Raw genomic sequence first — 19,012 nt, 5'->3', positions numbered from 1 at the left:
CTCATTTGAGTTACAAACCACTTTGTAGAGAGAAAAGAGAAAATTTAACAACCACTTTCTGTGGCTTTGTTTGATCGTTTTAGTTCCTGCCATTATTGAGAAGTCTTATTACTCCTATAGCAAAACTGACCCCCTCCTGTAACAGTACTCTGATTTTCCAATTCTCTACCAAAGTTTGACATCTGTTGAACCTGAACAATATGGGGACTTTTTCACAATAAAAATTTTACTAATTGCACTTCTGTTTATCAGAACAAGATTTTTTTAAAATCCTATTTTCATATTCCTATACAGAATATGATTATACATGTAATGAACTGAGGCTTACAACCAAGTAAACTTCATTCCCTCTGACATTTAAAGATATATTATAAACTTAACTGATATTAGACAGAGGGATACATATCCTTGTACGTCCAAAACTTATGTCTTATTTCAATTGATAAATGCATATAGTTTATAGGAAAAAAAATAAGAAATACACGGTATTATATATATTAGTTTTTATTAGTTGGTTTTTCAGTATAACCAGCAGCTATTCCATACAATCCCTCCACTGCATATCACGGGAGTTTATTTGGAAGCCCCGCCAATATGTTGACAGGTTTTTTAAAAATTCCTATGATGGATCCTTTTAATTCTCTACTATCATAGATGTTATTTCTTATGAAAGTATTAACCAAACTTGTTAATCCTACTTTCTGCTCTGATTTAATATATTGATTTGAAGTTTCAATGTTTCTAAAATCTAATAAATTAACGTGGAGGCACCTATAGATACTTTCTAGCCAAAACCACTTGAAGACAATTTTAAAATACAAATTGAAAGCATTGAGAGTTAATTGACATTTAATTGTGAAGGATAATTTTACCTGCTGAGTCAGCTTTTATTGTGGACACACCCAGAGCCTGACTACGAAGGACAACAGAAGACGTGGTCTCTGGCTGATTTTTAGACACACCTATATTTCTCATCTTCCCTGTCACCAAGGATACATCTGCCACTTCTTCATCAGGAACGACTAGCTCTCGGTATGATGATCCTCCTAAATTTAATGACAAAATCAGATGAACATCAAAAGTGAACAAAAAACACCTGTTGATTTATTCCTTGTCAGAGTTATTTCCCTTTTAAGTGAAAACTCTCAAAAGTAAATTGAAACTAAATCTGACTGATCCAAATCTAAATACATGTACATACAAATTAACTCGCGGAGTTAATATTCGCTATATTCGCAGAAAAAGAAATTCCGCAAATTCAACATATAGTGAATAATTCTTGAAAAGATTTATAAGGGTAAACTGAAATTTTATTATCATCTGTGATCAGATGTAGACTGTCATTATAATTATGAGAGTGTATACAAACATGTAGTTGTTGGTGTTTTGTAAAGCTTATTAATTGTTAAATTAATTTCTATAGCTAACGATTACGGTAGTTTGCCATCTAGTAAACGTGCAATGTAATTATTTCATTAAACAAGCTTGTATAATTTCACCCGTGTGTATCACTCAGTCATTACCTTTAATCAAGGCACTTGCGAAGTAAACAGGGTAATTATAAAGACAATTAATTAATTTCAATTATGTGATTAAAAGTTCAACAATTTGACTACTATATATTTTTTTATTTGGCCTCGGAAATAAAAAATATTCTGACGTAACATTATTTTGACTTCAAATCGGGATACAGTGGTGTTTCGTTATTATTTAATCGGGCTCAAATTTGACACAATATATAGACTTGCCTCTCCTGTCTGATATGCGCTATATACAAGAACAGACCTTCGTAAGATAGAGACTGAAAATAAAGGTTCACACAATATATACCTAAAGAAAAATGCTTGCAAGTACTATTTAAAACATAGGTAATCAGAGATTACAGAGCTCACCTCAACGAATGTTGTCTTTAAGTAAGGCAAAGTCACACAATTACCCAACAAAAAGTGTACATCCAAAAATGAAAAATTTATGCAATTTTGATCTGATGCTTTGGAATAGACCTATATAAAAACTTCAAACTAGTTCTTCATCATGAAAATGTGATCAAAATCCAGCAGCTGAAGCAAGTTTAAGAGTTTTCATCCCTTGATGCATCATTTGGGCAAGTTTGGTTTATTTAAGCCTTATAGTTTCTTGGTGATAGACCTGCACCCATAACTTTTACCTGGTCCATTATCTGGAAAATGTATGTTGAATTCAGCATCCGTAGCAAGTCTATTAGTATGCATCCTAAGATGTATCATCCATGCGAGTTTGCACAACATAGGGCTAATAGTTACTTAGAAATGAAACCTGCATAAAAATTTAACCTCTTCACTCATCCAGAAAAAAATGTAGGTCAGATTCAGCATCTGAAGCCAGCCTGGTAGAATGTAACCTTAGATGTATCATCCATTCAAGTTTGGTCATTAAAGAGCTCATAGTTACTTGGAAATGAATCCTGCATCAAAAGCATTAACCTGTTCACTCATCCAGAAAATGTAGGTCAGATTCAGCATCCGAAGCAAGTCTGGTAGTATGCATCCTAAGATGTATCATCCATGCAAGTTTAGTCATTATAGGCTCATTGTTAATTGGAAATGAAACCTGCCCCAAAAACTTTAACCTGTTCACTCATCAAGAAAATGTAGGTCAGATTCAGCATCCGAAGCAAGTCTGGTAGTATGCATCCTCAGATGTATCATTCATGCAAGTTTGGTCAACATGGGACTTATAATTCCTTGGAAATGAGACCTGCACCAAAAACATTAACCTGTTCACTCATCCAGAAAATGTAGGTCAGATTCAGCATCTGAAGCAAGTCTGGTAGTGTACATCCTTAGATGTATCATCAATACAAGTTTGGTCAACATAGGACTTCTAGTTACTCGGAAATGAGACCTGCACCAAAAACATTAACCTGTTCACTCAACAAGAAAATGTAGGTCAGATGCAGCATCTGAAGCAAGCCTGGTTGAATGCATCCTTTGATGTATCATCAATGCAAGTTTGGTCAACATAGGACTTCTAGTTACTTGGAAATGAGACCTGCACCAAAAACATTAACCTGTTCACTCAACCGGAAAATGTAGGTCAGATTCAGCATCCGAAGCAAATCTGGTAGTGTACATCCTTTGATGTATCATCAATGCAAGTTTGGTCAACATAGGACTTCTAGTTACTCGGAAATGAGACCTGCCCCTAAAACATTAACCTGTTCACTCAACCGGAAAATGTAGGTCAGATTCAGCATCCGAAGCAAGTCTGGTAGTGTACATCCTTAGATGTACCATCCATGCAAGTTTGGTCAACATAGGGCTTATATTTCCTTGGAAATGAGACCTACACCAAAAACTGCACCAAAAATGTTAACCTGCTCCAAAAACATTAACCTGGTCATTCCTTTGCTGAAATTGCAGCATCTGAAACTTTGACTTGTACAATGAAACACACTAGATGCATCTTCCATGCATGTCTAATCAAAATCAAACGCCGACACCGACACCGACGCCGAGGGTATTACATAAGCTCCCCCAACTTCGTTGAGGTGAGCTAAAAATGTATGGTTTTTTTCCTTTCCGCGAATTCAAACGACCGCGATTTGCTGAAAATTGAACAAATCGCGATCTTTTCCGACCGCAATTTTAACCTGCTATACAGTATATTGGTGAATACTCTGGGTTTTGTACCTGGTAAAAGGTCTGCAAAGTTGGTGACATAGTTCCCATCCCACTCCAAGTTACTGTTACAAGCAAGTTCCATCTCAAATGGAGTAACAACAGGCTTGTAAAACTCAGAGCTGTCTAACAGACTGTTCTCTGGGCAGGCCACCAAAACAAACACATCAATCTCCATGAAGTTTGCCAATTTTGGAACATTAAGTTTGCCCACTACAAAAGTATAGCTCTTTTTCCCAGCTTTCTTGATCATATCTTTCAGTCTGTTGATAATGTTTAGATAGTTCACTACTCCCAGCGTTCCAACCACTATGCCGACAATACTGGCATCTTTAGCTCTCTCTACCATGTGAAAGCGCTTCATCAGGGCCTTGCTGCTCCTTACATTTTCTTTCACAATTTCTTTTAGTGCTGGATTATAACAACAGAATGTACATTTGTTAAATGTTATCATCAAGTTTGATAATGTCAGACTCTCCTCTCCAATATAAAATATTTTTCTGGACTCGTTAAATTCCTGATCACTCAAGTTGGGAAATAGTCTCCCACATTTACTGAAAACTGGAGTCTGAGAATCCGTACTGACAGGTGCTGTACTGTTTATATCAGTCCTCCTCTCTTGAATAGAGGTAGTATTTTCTGAACATAAAGATTGTAAGTCTGAGCTTGGAAGATCTAGCTGTGATACTGTCAAATTCTTGAAAGTTGGTATCAGTTGACTGGAAATTGATTCTGTAATAAAAATGTAATTTGCATCTGTGATTAACATGTTAAGTATCAAAAGACTGAAATTTTAAAACGTATTTAAATTTTCAAGAACCCATGAAGACATTTTTTGTTGACAAGAACTAGTGTGTAAAACTATTTCTCTGATGCCTGTATATACCAGTATATTAAACTGAAGTAAACTGATACTTATAAAGAAGATGTCTGTAAGAGACTAATATAATCTTTCTTGCTGTTAAATTTGTACACTTAAAAAGCAACATGGCTTCAATCGTACACTGTTTAAGCATTACCTGCAACATATGCATATTCTGTGTCATAAATCAGGACGACATTATCCTCAGCAGAATACAAACTGCGGAACTTCTCTATGCAGTCTGTTACATCAATTTCCTGATGACCAAACACATACAACACAGGGAGACGCTTGGTCGGACTCAGACACGCCTGACCGAAGTGAATGATGCTGTCTGCTGAAAAATGCTCTGCTGCCACTTCATCCACACAACAACTGTTTGTTAAAATAGAAAAAAAATTGTAATGTTGATGCTAAGAGATACCCTGTCAATAGTTTATTATATTTTCTCTTACAGACATGAAGAAAATACAATCAACAAAACTGGGTTTTAAATTTCATATTTCTAAACAGGTGCTCTACTGAGTGAAATCTCAACCAATCACAATAAACCTGTCTGTCTCTGATCCTTACACACACACACCCCTTCTTTGATGTACCCGGTAGATCATCACTCTATATATGCTCCAAGAGACACCGGAGGTCTGTTCAGTTGAGTGAATGTACAAAGGTGCTCCCCAAAATTACTTATCCCTCTAAAAATGTTTGCAAATACTCACAAATTCTTTGTTGAACAGGCTCATCAATAGAAAATTTGATTTTCACCTTTTAATCCTATACATGGTCAAATCACAAAATTTTACAGAAAGAATGTACAATGGAACAAGCTAGTGGCTCATTCAAACTTGATTCCCCCTGAGTTCTAGACAAGTGTTCTACTGGGCTATATATAAAAAAAAAACCCTGGCCTCCAGTGAAGAAACCTAATTTAGGCCACACCAATAATTTTTTTTGTTCTTCGGACCCGCGCGGTCATATTTAAACAAAACTTTACAAATAATATTATTTTAAATTTCCTGCATCGTGGGAATTCTTTGCTAATTTCTTTTCCATTGCCGTTCTATTTATCGTATTTTTAATCTGCTTAATCTGCAAAGCTGAAAATATAATTGTCCGCTCAATTTTTTTTTCCACATTCTGCCTAAAAAGTTTGCCTACAAAAAGTAATATTATTATTTTTTAACCACTTGCCCGCTTGTACTTTTTTCATCAAATGTCAGACAAACAAGAAATTAAATTGGTGTGGCCTTATGAACACTTTCTAATTCTCAATTTAAATGCTGTGATAATTAAATGTTGCAGTAAAAAAGTTTATTATATATACCTGCCATATGAAGTGTCCCCTAGTATAGCTATTTTCTTGTTGGTTTCTCTTTCTAGGCTTTCAGCAACTCGAGCTGCATCTCTCATTATCTTATCTGGAAACTGGAGAGCAACCTGTGAATTTACAGGAAGAAACATTAAATGTTGCAAGTTCTGAGTTCATCAGAACCAAAAGACAGGTTCAATTAGCTTCTCTGGTCACCTGTCTGTCCATTTTCACTTCTCTATATAACCAATGATTCAATTTCAACCTTAGGCCTCTTGTATGTATTGAACATTTACAGTAAAACTTGTTTAATACAAACACAGATATTGGGAATTCACAGATAAAGTGAAGTGATCTTGGATCCCCAACTATATGAATTCAATGTATTATTTAAAACAAATTACAGATACAGCAATATAATTATTATCATTGGTCCCAGCCACTTCATTATAACTGATTTTTACTGTATAATATTGACTGTGGAATATTAACTAAGTGTTAAACATGTTATCAATGTGCAGATGATTTACCCTTTCAAAACCATTGCTTGTTATCCATTTGGCACACCTTGGAATTTCATACACATCCTCTATATCACTGCTGGCAGTAGATGACTGTAGTTTTGCAGCATCAATTTTCCTCTGAATGACTATTTCGTCGGCAGTACTAAAGGCTGACATTGTGTCTAAATGGACTATCACACTGTTCTCACATCAACAGTACAATTACTCATGCAGATTCTGAAGTTTGATTTAGTAATGTTTTTCAGCTTTAGGCGGATTTGATTTAACTTTTGTGAAGATTACACACCATAACATTTCATCCACATGCTATGGACAATTTGAAAATAAAAATCTCCTTTGATCAGTTAACTTTTAGCTCTCATCTCCTGGCCATAATGATTTCTGACATCCATGTGTGCACCTCCATCATGTTGGAACTGTTTAGCTCACTGTTTCGTATCTACATTTACAACTGCAATAATGATTATATATTTGCTATTTCAAAAAGAAATAATAATTTTTTATTTTTAACATTATCATATATCTCGCCCCTTCTCCTTTCAATACAATGTAATGAGTGTTGTTCAATTTTTTTTTTCAAGTCGGCGGTGTTCCCTAATTTTACCCAATTCCAAATCAAGCGTTCTTGTGAAACAGACGAAGGAAATTGTTTACTGAGAAAGTCCTTCTGCAATATTTGTGTTATTTTGTTAGTACGAGGTAGCTCAAAATATTGATGAAAATCTTTGCATTTCAATATAATAGCCCTCACAGGTGAGTAATAAGTCTATGTGTGGGCTGATTATTGGCAGTTATGTCACAAATCGGACACAGACTTGTTGAAAACTTCTTTTATGCTCCAATATATTTTTATAGTAGGGGTAACAGGCACACCCTGTGCACAGATTGGTTGAAAACTAAATTTCATTACAGGCACACCCTCACCAAGGAATAGATCTACATTTACATTGCCACCAATTGCAGTATCTTATTTTTCAATTTTTTGTCAATGTATAGCATTCACACATCAAGTGTTCTTTTGATCAAATAGATTTTGCTAGTGAGAGAACTTCAATGTTAAATGGTGTTGTATTGAAAAGAAACCTCATTTTTAACTTGCCATGAATTTGTCTTGCTGTGATTTACACTGTCTCTAGGGACAAACTCTAATTATTAAAGTAACATGCTTTTTAAATGCATAATACATTTTCTTTAAACCACTGAGGTACATGATTTAACCCCTTACCCCATTCCTGTTTTTATAAATGTAAAAATTGTTTCTGTTACATTTTGGTGGCAGCGTCTTATTGCCTCTGCTGGGGATCGGAAGACCTCTTGCTTTTGTGCTCTTTTTTGAGCTATTATTCACTGAAACTGCATGCCCAAACCATGATTTTTTTTGCCATTAAAATGAAATGTCCTCATCTCTTTGGAGTGCCGACACCTGTGGGACGAAGTTCTAGGGACAATCACTCTCACCCGCCAGAGAACACCCGGACCCCACGTTGGGCGCCAAATGGAACAGAGACAATTTATTGCCTCTGCTGGGGATCGAACCTGGGACCTCTGGCTTGCCAATCCAGTGCTCTACCGATTGAGCTAAAGGGTTAACCCACTAGCCCAAGCTAGTAGGATGCCGTTTATCTGACACTACCACAGTAACATGCTTCTCAAATGTATAATATTTTTTTCTTTAAACCACTGAGACACATGATTTAACCTCTTGTCCCATCCTAGATAGACACAGTTAGGTTATTCAGTCAAGGGCATCATGGAAACAAGTTACTTTTGAAATAATTTGTTTCAGTTATTAAATGTCAACATTTTGGATTATCTTCCCCTGATTTTGCTTTTTCTTCAGTAACTTATTCCTGTTATTGATACTTTACTACTCATTATTGTAAATCTACTGGCATCTGATTAGCTTTATTCATGCTGTGCTTGGCTTATTAAGTAGAAGGAGAACGTTCATGACAGTAAAAGTAATCTACCTTTTAGATTTAACACATTGAAATCCAACAAATTATAACTTATTTCAGTTATTTCATCCTTAACCCACCTCACTTTAAAACTCTTGCACAAAAAGCTACAGCTTTGCACAAAAAATGTAAGACATAGAGATTGTACAGTAATGCCCAAAGATTTTAGGAAAATTAGTCTCAATGTTGGCAAAATTGGTGGAAGATGTGTAATTGATCTCTGAAATGTTAATGTAATGGAATTATTTTTCCTTGAAAAATATGGTTTTTAGCTCACCTCAACGAAGTTGGGGGAGCTTATGTAATACCCTCGGTGTCGGCGTCGGCGTCCCAGGTTAAGTTTTTTGGAGCAGTTTTCTTTTTAAGTACTTCTATGTCCTATATTGATTAGACATGCATGGAAGGTGGTTCTAGTGTGTTTCATTGTACCAGTCAAAGTTTCAGATACTGCAATTTCAGCAAAGGAATGACCAGGTTAATGTTTTTGGAGCAGGTTAACATTTTTGGTGCAGTTTTTGGTGTAGGTTTCATTTCCAAGTAACTATAAGCCCTATGTTGACCAAACTTGTATGGATGGTACATCTAAGGATGCATACTAACGGGCTTGCTTCGGATGCTGAATCTGACCATGATTTTCCAGTTGAGTGAACAGGTTAAAGTTTTTGGTGTAGGTTTCATTTCCAATAACTATAAGCTCTATATTGACCAATTTGCATGGATGATAAATATAAGGATGCATACTGCATTGCTTCAGATGCTGAATCTGACCTACATTTTCTGGTTGAGTGAACAGGTTGAAGTTTTTGGTGCAGGTTTCATTTCCATGTAACTATAAGCCCTATGTTGACCAAACTTGCATGGATGATACATCTAAGGATGCATACTACCAGGCTTGCTTCGGATGCTGAATCTGACCATCATTTTCCAGTTGAGTGAACAGGTCAAAGTTTTTGGTGCAGGTTTCATTTCCAAGTAACTATAAGCCCTATGTTGACCAAACTTGCATGGATGATACATCTAAGGATGCATTTAAGACTTGCTTCGATGCTGAATCTGACCATCATTTTCTGGTTGAGTGAATAGGTTAAAGTTTTTGTTTAGTGATTCATTTCCAAGTAACTATAAGCCCTATGTTGACCAAACTTGCATGGATGATACATCTAAGGATGCATACTACCGGGCTTGCTTCGTTTTTATGACCATCATTTTCTGGTTGAAACAGGTTAAAGTTTTTGGTGTACACACACAAAAATCTATTTGACCAAACTTGCATGGACGATACATCTTAGGATGCACCCTACTGGACTTGCTTCGGATGCTGAATTCGACATACATTTTTCAGATAATGGACCTGGTAAAAGTTATGGGTGCAGGTCTAATACCAAAAAACTTTAAGGCATATAACATTGTATAAACTAAACTTATACAAATGTTGAATCAAGAAAAAACTCTCAAATTTGCTTCATATGCTGGATTTTGATTACATTTTCATGAAGAAGAACTAGTTTAAATTTTTTATGTAGGTCTATTTCAAAGTATCAGATCAAAATTGCTTAAATATTTTTATTTTTGAAATGTACACTTTTTGTTGGTTAATTGTGTGACTTTGCCTTACTTAAAGACAACATTCATTGAGGTGAGCTCTGTAATCTCTGATTACCTATGTTTTTTTTTTATCATCATATCTGCTCAAGAGATATTAGGTTTGTTGAGTCTATTAAAAGAAGTACATATATACATGATATATTTACAATTTTCTTAGCCTTTAATCATCTTAAATTAGCAGCAAACTCAAAATATTAATGTTTTTTTTGCAAAACTGATAGGCATTCTACTTTTTAAGCATTAACACAAATGAGTTATTTTTTTGTTTATAAATAAATAAGTGAAATAACCTAAACAAGTTATTTTAAAAACTAACTTGATTCCATCATGCCCCTGACGGTTATTTTAACTAGTCCCATCCCTGTTTTTTTAAATGTCAAATTATTTAGATTATTAGGGTCTTATGTCTCCAAAGGAAGACCTTATTGTTTTCGTTTGGTTTCTTTTTCCCTCTTATTCACCAATATATATATATATGATTTTTTTGCCATAAAAATGAAACTAAAGTATTTGGATGGAGAAAATGCTAACTTTTCTGTGTTCTTTTCAGGAAAATATGACTACATTTAAAGAACCTTGAAATGAGATGAAAAAAAGTGAGAAAATGTTTTCCTGAATCTGCGAGGTAACTCCCTACAGTCAATATAGGAAATGAACACATTGTGGAGGTGGACATGAATCAGCCCATGTCCTTCAGTGTCCAGCGTGAGGTCCAGTTCAGGTTTCTCTGTCCAAATGACATTGAAGAAGTCAAAAGGCTGTGTACAGAATGGTTTCCTATTGAGTAAGTGATGTATATTCTACTGAGTGTATTGTGTACAGATGCTATTATATGATTTATTTCACCCATTATCAATGAGGATTTTACATATACATTAAAAGTTCAAGCCTCCTTAACTTCAACTTAATGGAATTGAGAAAAATGATTTATGATACCAAAGGATTCAAGACATATACATCGTACATGTATTTGATATATCAGTATTTAGCCATGTAAATAATGGCATTATATAATGAAGTAAAAACCTAGATACCGCATATGCTAATTGATTTTTAAAATAAATTCTATTCTGTATAATTTGAGAATTTACTAAAACCTTTCAGATACCCTGACACTTGGTACCAGGAGATAACTTCTAATCCCAAGTTCTACTCCCTGGCAGCCACCTTCCATTCCAGAATCATAGGGATTATTGTGGTCGAGGTCAAACAACTCGCCAACACCAATAAAGAGGTTCAGATAACAAAGTATTCTATTAAAAGCATTTAGTTACCTTGTCCCTCTCAATCTGAGTACTAGAGTGTTCCTGTGTTTTTAGCTCACCAAAGCCCAATGCTTAAAGAGATTTTCTGATCAAAAAGTGCCCTGTGTCTGTTTAGCTGTCTGTTGTGTATTGTGTATTGTCTGATATCTGAGCATCTTTCAGATCTTTTCTCTTGGCCTTATTTCAACTAAACTTGCCTAAGTAATTGAGTCATCTTAAATTATTGGAGTGGACAAAGCCAACATGAATCCCTTATAACACTATTTTACTGAAAAAAACTTGTGTCTCATTGGGAAAAAAGCTTATTATCCTCTTTATAATTCAAAATACTTTTAGACTAATATGTAATGGGATTGTGTAACATTGTAGGATGCAGACATCCTGGCCTCCTATTATCCCCCAACATGTCAGGTGGCCTACATTCTCAGCCTGGGTGTGGTGGTGGACTACAGAAAACATGGAATAGGTATGTATTTTACCAAGAGTCACTCCAAATTATAATTTATACTAAAGTTACAGAAATAAAAAAATATACTGATGGCCTCTGTAACATTTAAATGTATTGTTTGAGTCATATCGTATTTAGCTCACCTGAGTTATTATTGACTTCTCAAGAATCACTGTGCCATTAAGACCCAAACTTGCCATAAAGCATTCTTGGGGTTTGTTCAAATAATGAGCCACCCTCTTAAAAAAAATGCTGGAAAAGATCTATTTTACAAGTAGCTTTTTTTGCGTGAAGTCATTTATATTCATGGGCATTAATTTTCAAAGAATTTGTCAAATTCACAATGCATCATCTAATAAAAATTGTTGCTGCACTTCTTATTTCAATAAATTTTTTATTTGATGCATTGAATGTTCAACCAAATCCATGAAAATAAATGTTCAATAAATACATAAATAAGCCACAGCGTACCAAAACATTCTGCAGAAAGTTAACACAATCATATTTGTAATTTTTTGTCTTATTTTAATAATTTTAACTTTTTTGTAGCTTCCTTGTTGTTGGATAGCTTAATCTCTTACCTCACTGCCAAGGATCGGTACAACTGTAAGGCCATATACCTCCACGTTCTGGCCAGCAATTGTATCGCCATAAAGTTTTACGAGAAGCGACGGTTTAATGTCCACAGCTTCCTCCCTTACTACTACTCAATACAAGGAAAACCTAGAGATGGGTATCTCTATGTGTTATACATCAACGGTGGAAAACCTCCCTGGTCCACTATATATCCTTTACTAAAGCCTGGTTGTGCAATACAAATTCAAATCTAATATATGTCAACAATATCTGATGTTGCCCCATTTTCAGTACACTAGATACAGAGGTTGAAAGAGCCTTTCCAATTGAAATTGATCCATAGTCCTTGATCTTTAGAACTTAATCCATAACTGGGGCAGTCTTAATAACATTAATTTAGATTTTTCTCTGCAATGTTTGTAAGTGGGGATGTATTAACTCAGAAGTTAGATTTTAATTACCTGCTTTAATAAATGCTTAGAGGACACAAAAAAGTTTTGGAAAACATACATTATAGGTGTAATGATCAATTCATAATGGGTTTTTTAAATATATTTGTATTATATTTGAAATTTCACATACCTGTACTAGTAATTGTGAATTATTAATTTCCTTAACTGTGTTACTGATTATTTTATGAATATGGGAGAATTATTGATGAAGTTACAGCCATGTGCCCTACCACGACAGATCATACGAAGCGTACGTGGATGGTTCTGTCGACTCTTGGCCGGGGCCACCTCCGACTAGTCACCATTCCATTCCCTACCAGGGAGCATCTCAAAAAGTATAATCCTATCAGGGAAAATTTCAAAAGTATTCTTCAGATAAATAGTTCCATGGTCTTTCTTTCCATTTTCCAGTAATATTTAGAACCTTGTGGACTTTTCTGATCACTCAAGTAAAGAAGTCGTGATGCCTGCAGTCAATTTTAATGATTTTTTTTTTATTATCAGAAATTTCTAGTTGATGTTACTGAAAATACATGTAGTAACAAATAATAAAAGGCCAAATCACTTTATCCTCAACCAAGAAATAAAAAAAAAAATGCTCTAGCTTATTGACTCAATTTTTTTGAAAGCAATCTTTTACTGAGGAAAGTTGAAATTTATATTTTATTGCTTACCATGATTTAGTTGATGAGGACATATATTTTTGTGCCAATTCCAATGGATTCCATGTGTTTCTTACTTTTTGTTTTATTTATTTAATCATATTTATTTAATATATGTTTACATGTACAACAATGAAACGAAAAATATTCAAGATGCAGACTATTTGCAGTAAGACTTAATGATCAACTTCCATATTTAAGATGTTTTTTTCTTATTTTTAAAGGTAAGGATAAATTCCTCCATTGCAGGGTATAAAGGAAAAATTCATTATAGGTCTTTTCTGCTAAGGGTACTGTACTTATTTGTGTTCAAGATTTCATCTCATTTACAAGCATCTGTAAGGTTTAAATATTCATGATTTGGCCAGATACAAAGTATAAATAATACACCAATAAACATATGCAGTTAAATAAATCTGTCATTTAAATTTACTTCCAAAAGTAAATTGATATTCATTACACATATGTTTACTTTCTTATATTCTTTTATCATTATTTAGACTAACCTTAAAACTTGTAAATTTCTGCATCATCCATTATTGTTAAGAGTAGAATTTATTTTAATCTTTGTTAGCATTCAGAAAAAGTGACCAGTTAAGGTTGTAAAGGTACTGTAAACCAACTTTTATTCGCGTGCGAGAAATTTTCGCGATGTTTGCGAGAGCCCCATAATCGCGAATATTTCTCGCCGTGAAGCGGTCCTTACAGTCCATTTGCTTATTAACAACAGATCCAAAATAGGCTTGATCGCGAAAATTAATCGTCGCGAACTAGTTTATTCCCGGTAAATCGCGAAATAAAGTTGTCGCGAATAAAAGTTGGTTTACAGTAACTCTTTCAAATCTTACACATTTTATGTGGTTAAGTATAATTGGGAAGGTTTTTGAGGAAACAAATCAAATTGTTTTTATATGGTTTCATGCAAAATTATTTCTGATAAAAAGCATGGTGACAAATAAGAAATTCTTTATTGCATAATTATACATGTACATGTAGTATACATGTGGATGTGTCTGTGTGGAAACATTTATTGAAAAGAACTCTGATCTCATTTTTTTTCTTGCTGTTCTTATAACTCCCTTTAGAATTTGGGAACTTTTTCAAAACTAATAAACCATTAATTTTTTGCCTTTTTAAGATATACAAATTATCAAATAGAGTTGACTTTTTAAAATATTAACCCATGTAACTAACCTTTGTTGATGGGTTGCAGTGATATTGTATTCGGATGTTTTACTATGTTTTTTGCTTAAATGAGAATATACATTGTAAAATGTTACTCTGGGCATAATGTTGATTTCTACATACATTTATGTAAAAGTGACTGAGTCTGAGTGGCCATTTCAGCTTACTGTTTCATAATAACTTGTATTGATTGTCCATGTAGATGTTTACAATTACAATTTAAAAAAACAAACAGCAAATACACTGTACTTGTATTTTAAAATGCTATCTTAATATATATTTTCATGCCATTGGTCAATTCCAGTACTTCAAATGAAGACAAGAAGTTTAACTGTGCATTTTCTTTTGGCACAAATCATTTCCTGAACATCCCACATTTATGAAATTGTCATCAGTTGTTCATATTCCCCATGCTATCTCTTCTCCTAACAAAATTCACTCTATTCTCTGTGATATGTTCTCTGAATCTGAAATCCAACATTATGTACATATAATCTTTTTCATGTCTAGATTTGTCTTGTCGTGACTCAAAACATCAAGATATCATAAAAGGAGACACCATTATGCATTTTAGTGCTGACACCGGAACAAATACATTTTTTCTGTGATAGTTAATATGTAACTTAATTCCTATATTCTGAGACATTATTGTATTTTTCTAGATAAATATTCAATCACTGTCCCAGTTTCGAAGAGAGATTGTAGTAAATCGTTTTTATAGGGATAGCAAAACAATAATTGTAAAGTAATTGGCATAAAACAACAAAATGTCAGAGTTAAACTAGAAATTGTTTGTCAATGTACCATAGATGCATGACCAAAAGGTTCCAGTATGTGTCCATATGTACCACCAAATGAAATAGATAGAACTGTAAAAGCACATTTTCATTTTTGTGTTTGAAAATATGCTTTAATTTGGAGTCACTTGTTACAGGTAATGATGTATGTTATAAAATCTGTGCTGTTTTAATTGTTTGTTGATTAATATGTTTAAATACAAATGTACATGTAGTTATTGTCCATTTGTGTTATTTGTTCATTAAAAATACAAATGAAATAAATATTTCAAAAATTATTATGTGTATTTTCCTTTATATGCTTCATATTGGTTGCAACTTAATTAATGGAACAGGGTCAGAATTAAATCTGATTCCAAAAGAAAATTTTGAGGAATAGATAAAATAATCCAATTTTCCAATAACTACAAATTATTCAGGAGTAGGACCCCAACTCATCAATATACAAGCATGCTCATGTGTCATAGATTCAAGCTTGCTCAAATAAAAGATGTTGGATCACAATATTGGGTCAACATTTTATGCAGGAAAACCAATGTACACAACAAACAAAAATTTTATTAAATTTGGATACTGGGTACTTCCTGACAACCAAAATGTAGATTAGAAATGTTCACAACACGTGTATTTAGTTTAAGGCCACAATAAGGGGTTTCACTTATCAGAAAAAAAAATATAATTCTGGTGAGTGTTGTGGCCCATGGGCAACTGATTTACCGGTGTATAAGATACAGTCAAATTTCATTATCTCGAACCAGCTGATGGGTCTTAGAAAAAAACTTTGAGATATCTGAGGATTCGAGATATTGATGGTAAAATACTTACAGAATAAAAGGTTGGGACTTCAACATGTTTATGATACTGTATTCGAGATTTTGAAGTTCGAGATACCGAAGTAACTGTACATCAATATTTAAAAATATCTTGCTGTATATGCATTTCAACTGATATACAGCTTTTATTAAAGATTTGAAATGGTTTTTGCTGTTTCTCAAAACTTAGGAATTAACTAGAATTATTATACCTCTACTGATTTTTCACTATATAAAAGTAAATCGATATATTTTGCTGATTTTCCTGAAATTCACCATGATTAAACCGAATCCCTGCAAAACAGACTGATTCCCTGCAAAAAAAGTTAGTTTTTTGATGAACTGATACACACCTATTCAGAACACTTAGCATTTTCTTTAAACTTACGACAAACTTAGAAATGTTCCGAATAAACTCATGAATATTCATTAATGAATTGAAATGCATTGCGAGTCAACTGATCCCATATCAATCAAAAAGAACCAGTTTACTGGTAGCAAACGAAAACAGAAATGGCGAGTGAATGTAACTTTTTCAAATGTCTTGTTTTTATCGGTATAATAAAACAGTTAAAGTATATTACTGAGGGAGTTAGCAAGATTCCATTTCCCCAAGAGCAAGCCTATTTCCCTCGGCGCAATTAAGCGCCTCTGGAAGTAGACTTGCTCTTGGGGAAATGGAATCTTGCTTACTCCCTCAATAATATTCTTTAACTGTATAATATGTCCATAGGACATGAATGCTCCGCCGAGGGTGTATTAGTAATGCAACATGAAAATTTGTATTAGTGTATGAAATTTGATCAAAATACCTTGAATAGTGATGCAGTTGAATTGTTTACATCAGTATGTATCAGCATATGAAGTTTGACACTAATTTCATTAAAATGAGGTCAAGGTCAAAGGAAATGCCAAGGTCAAGAACTGTTGATGCAGTTGAAAAGCTCTCATCAGTATGTTTCAGCATGTAAAGTTGAAAAAAAATATTATAAATGGTTTCTTTAAAACTGACTTAAAAACAATTTGATAAAAGTGAGGTCAAGGTCAAATGAAAGGTCAAGGAAAAAATTTTACAGTTGAATTGCTTACATCAGTATGTATCAGCATATGAAGTTTGACACTGATTTAGGAAAAGTGAGGTCAAAGGAAAGGTAAAACCAGAAGTCTCTGTCGAGACTGAAGCTCTACTGGTTTGAACTTATAGCAAAGGAAGAGAAAGTACTGAAGCAGCTGGGATTTGAGACTTTATAAACAGCATTAAATAGAATAATGATCGTTGATAAAGTCTCTTTATGTTCTTAGTGTAGTCTACTTGTGTGCCAAGTTATACTGAAATCAGACCAAAACTGTAGGAGGAGTAGCATTTTGAAACAATTTTAGACATTTCTATTTTTAGTAACCACGGCAACACCGTTCATCAAAATTAAAATTAGATACACAGAATTATGTATCTTAGTGTAGTCTACTTGTGTGCCAAGTTATATTGAAATCAGACCAAAACTGTAGGAGGAGTAGCATTTTGAAACAATTTTACAGACATTTCTATTTTTAGTAACCACGGCAACATCGTTCATCGAAATCATAAACCGATATATAGAATTATGTATCTTAGTGTAGTCTACTTGTGTGCCAAGTTATACTGAAATCAGACCAAAACTGTAGGAGGAGTAGCATTTTGAAAGAATTTCACAGAAATTTCTATTTTTAGTAACCATGGCAACACCATTCATCGAAATCAAAAACCGATACACAGAATTATGTATCTTATTGTATTCTACTTGTGTGCTAAGTTATACTGAAATCAGACCAAAACTGTAGGAGGAGTAGCATTTTGAAAGAATTTTACAGAAATTTCTATTTTTAGTAACCACGGCAACACTGTTCATCGAAATCAAAAACTGATACACAGAATTATGTATCTTAGTGTAGTCTACTTGTGTGCCAAGTTATACTGAAATCAGACCAAAACTGTAGGAGGAGTAGCATTTTGAAAGAATTTCACAGAAATTTCTATTTTTAGTAACCACGGCAACACCGTTCATCGAAATCAAAAACCGATACACAAAATTATGTATCTTAGTGTAGTCTACTTGTGTGCCAAGTTATATTGAAATTAGACCAAAACTGTAGGAGGAGTAGCATTTTGAAAAATTGTTTACAGACAGACGGACAGACGGACGGACGCCGGACGCATTACTATCGCATAAGCTCTTCTGGTCTCTGACCAGTAGAGCTAAAAATGTTGACGCAGTTGAATTGCTCTCGTCAGTATGTAACAGCATATGAAGTTTGATAACAATATCTTGAATGGTATCTCTAAAACTGAACTAAACACTAATTTAAGATAAGTGGGGTCAAGATCAACGGAAAGGTCAAGGTCAAATAAAATGTCAATGTCAAAATGTTGATGCAGTTAAATTGCTTACATCAGTAGTATCAGCATATGAAATTTGACACTGATTTAGGAAAAGTGAGGTCAAAGGAAAGGTCAAGGTCAAAAATGTTGATGCAGTTGCATATCTCTCATCAATATGTATCAACATATGAAGTCTGATAAAAATATCTAGAATGGTATCTTTAAAAAATTGAGCTGAACACTAATTAAAGATAAGTGAGGTCAAGGTCAAAGGAAAGGTCAAGATCAAAATGGTGAGGCAGTTGAATAGCTCTCATCAGTATGTATCAACATGTGAAGTTTGATACATGTAACACCATCTTGAATGATATGTTTAAAACTGAGCTAAACACTAATTTAAGAAAAGTGTGGTCAAGGTCAAAAGAAAGGTCAAGGTTAAAAAATGTTGATGCAGTTGCATAGCTCTCACCTATATCTATCAGCACATGAAGTTTGATGAAAATATCTTGGACAGTTTCTTTGAAACTGAGCTTTGAACACAC

At 33.9% G+C, this 19,012-nt stretch overlaps 2 protein-coding genes across 2 annotated transcripts; one reads left to right on the top strand and one right to left on the bottom strand.

Annotated features, from left to right (window-relative positions):
* Window positions 1–165: 165 nt before the first annotated feature.
* LOC134281569 (2-(3-amino-3-carboxypropyl)histidine synthase subunit 2-like) lies at window positions 166–6,924 on the bottom strand. The gene is made up of 6 exons (XM_062764005.1): window positions 6,361–6,924; window positions 5,846–5,958; window positions 4,679–4,896; window positions 3,672–4,391; window positions 873–1,046; window positions 166–191 (listed from the first exon to the last, which is right to left on the bottom strand). Exons 1-6 carry the CDS (start codon window positions 6,508–6,510, stop codon window positions 166–168), a joined length of 1,401 nt encoding a protein of 466 aa, XP_062619989.1. The 5' UTR covers window positions 6,511–6,924.
* A 56-nt stretch (window positions 6,925–6,980) lies between these two features.
* LOC134281588 (N-alpha-acetyltransferase 60-like) lies at window positions 6,981–15,580 on the top strand. The gene is made up of 6 exons (XM_062764024.1): window positions 6,981–7,107; window positions 10,468–10,701; window positions 11,022–11,151; window positions 11,552–11,648; window positions 12,180–12,414; window positions 12,833–15,580. The coding sequence occupies exons 2-6, from the start codon at window positions 10,592–10,594 to the stop codon at window positions 12,954–12,956; spliced, it is 696 nt and encodes a 231-aa protein (XP_062620008.1). The 5' UTR covers window positions 6,981–7,107; window positions 10,468–10,591; the 3' UTR covers window positions 12,957–15,580.
* The last annotated feature ends 3,432 nt before the right edge of the window (window positions 15,581–19,012 follow it).

This window comes from Saccostrea cucullata, unplaced genomic scaffold (genome assembly GCF_032062105.1).
Source record: "Saccostrea cucullata isolate Sc308-1 unplaced genomic scaffold, CSIRO_AGI_Scuc_v1 ctg66, whole genome shotgun sequence".
Taxonomy (NCBI): Eukaryota; Metazoa; Mollusca; class Bivalvia; order Ostreida; family Ostreidae; genus Saccostrea; species Saccostrea cuccullata.
Note: the sequence above shows the minus strand (reverse complement) of the source record. Positions and strands in the feature narration are given on the sequence as shown.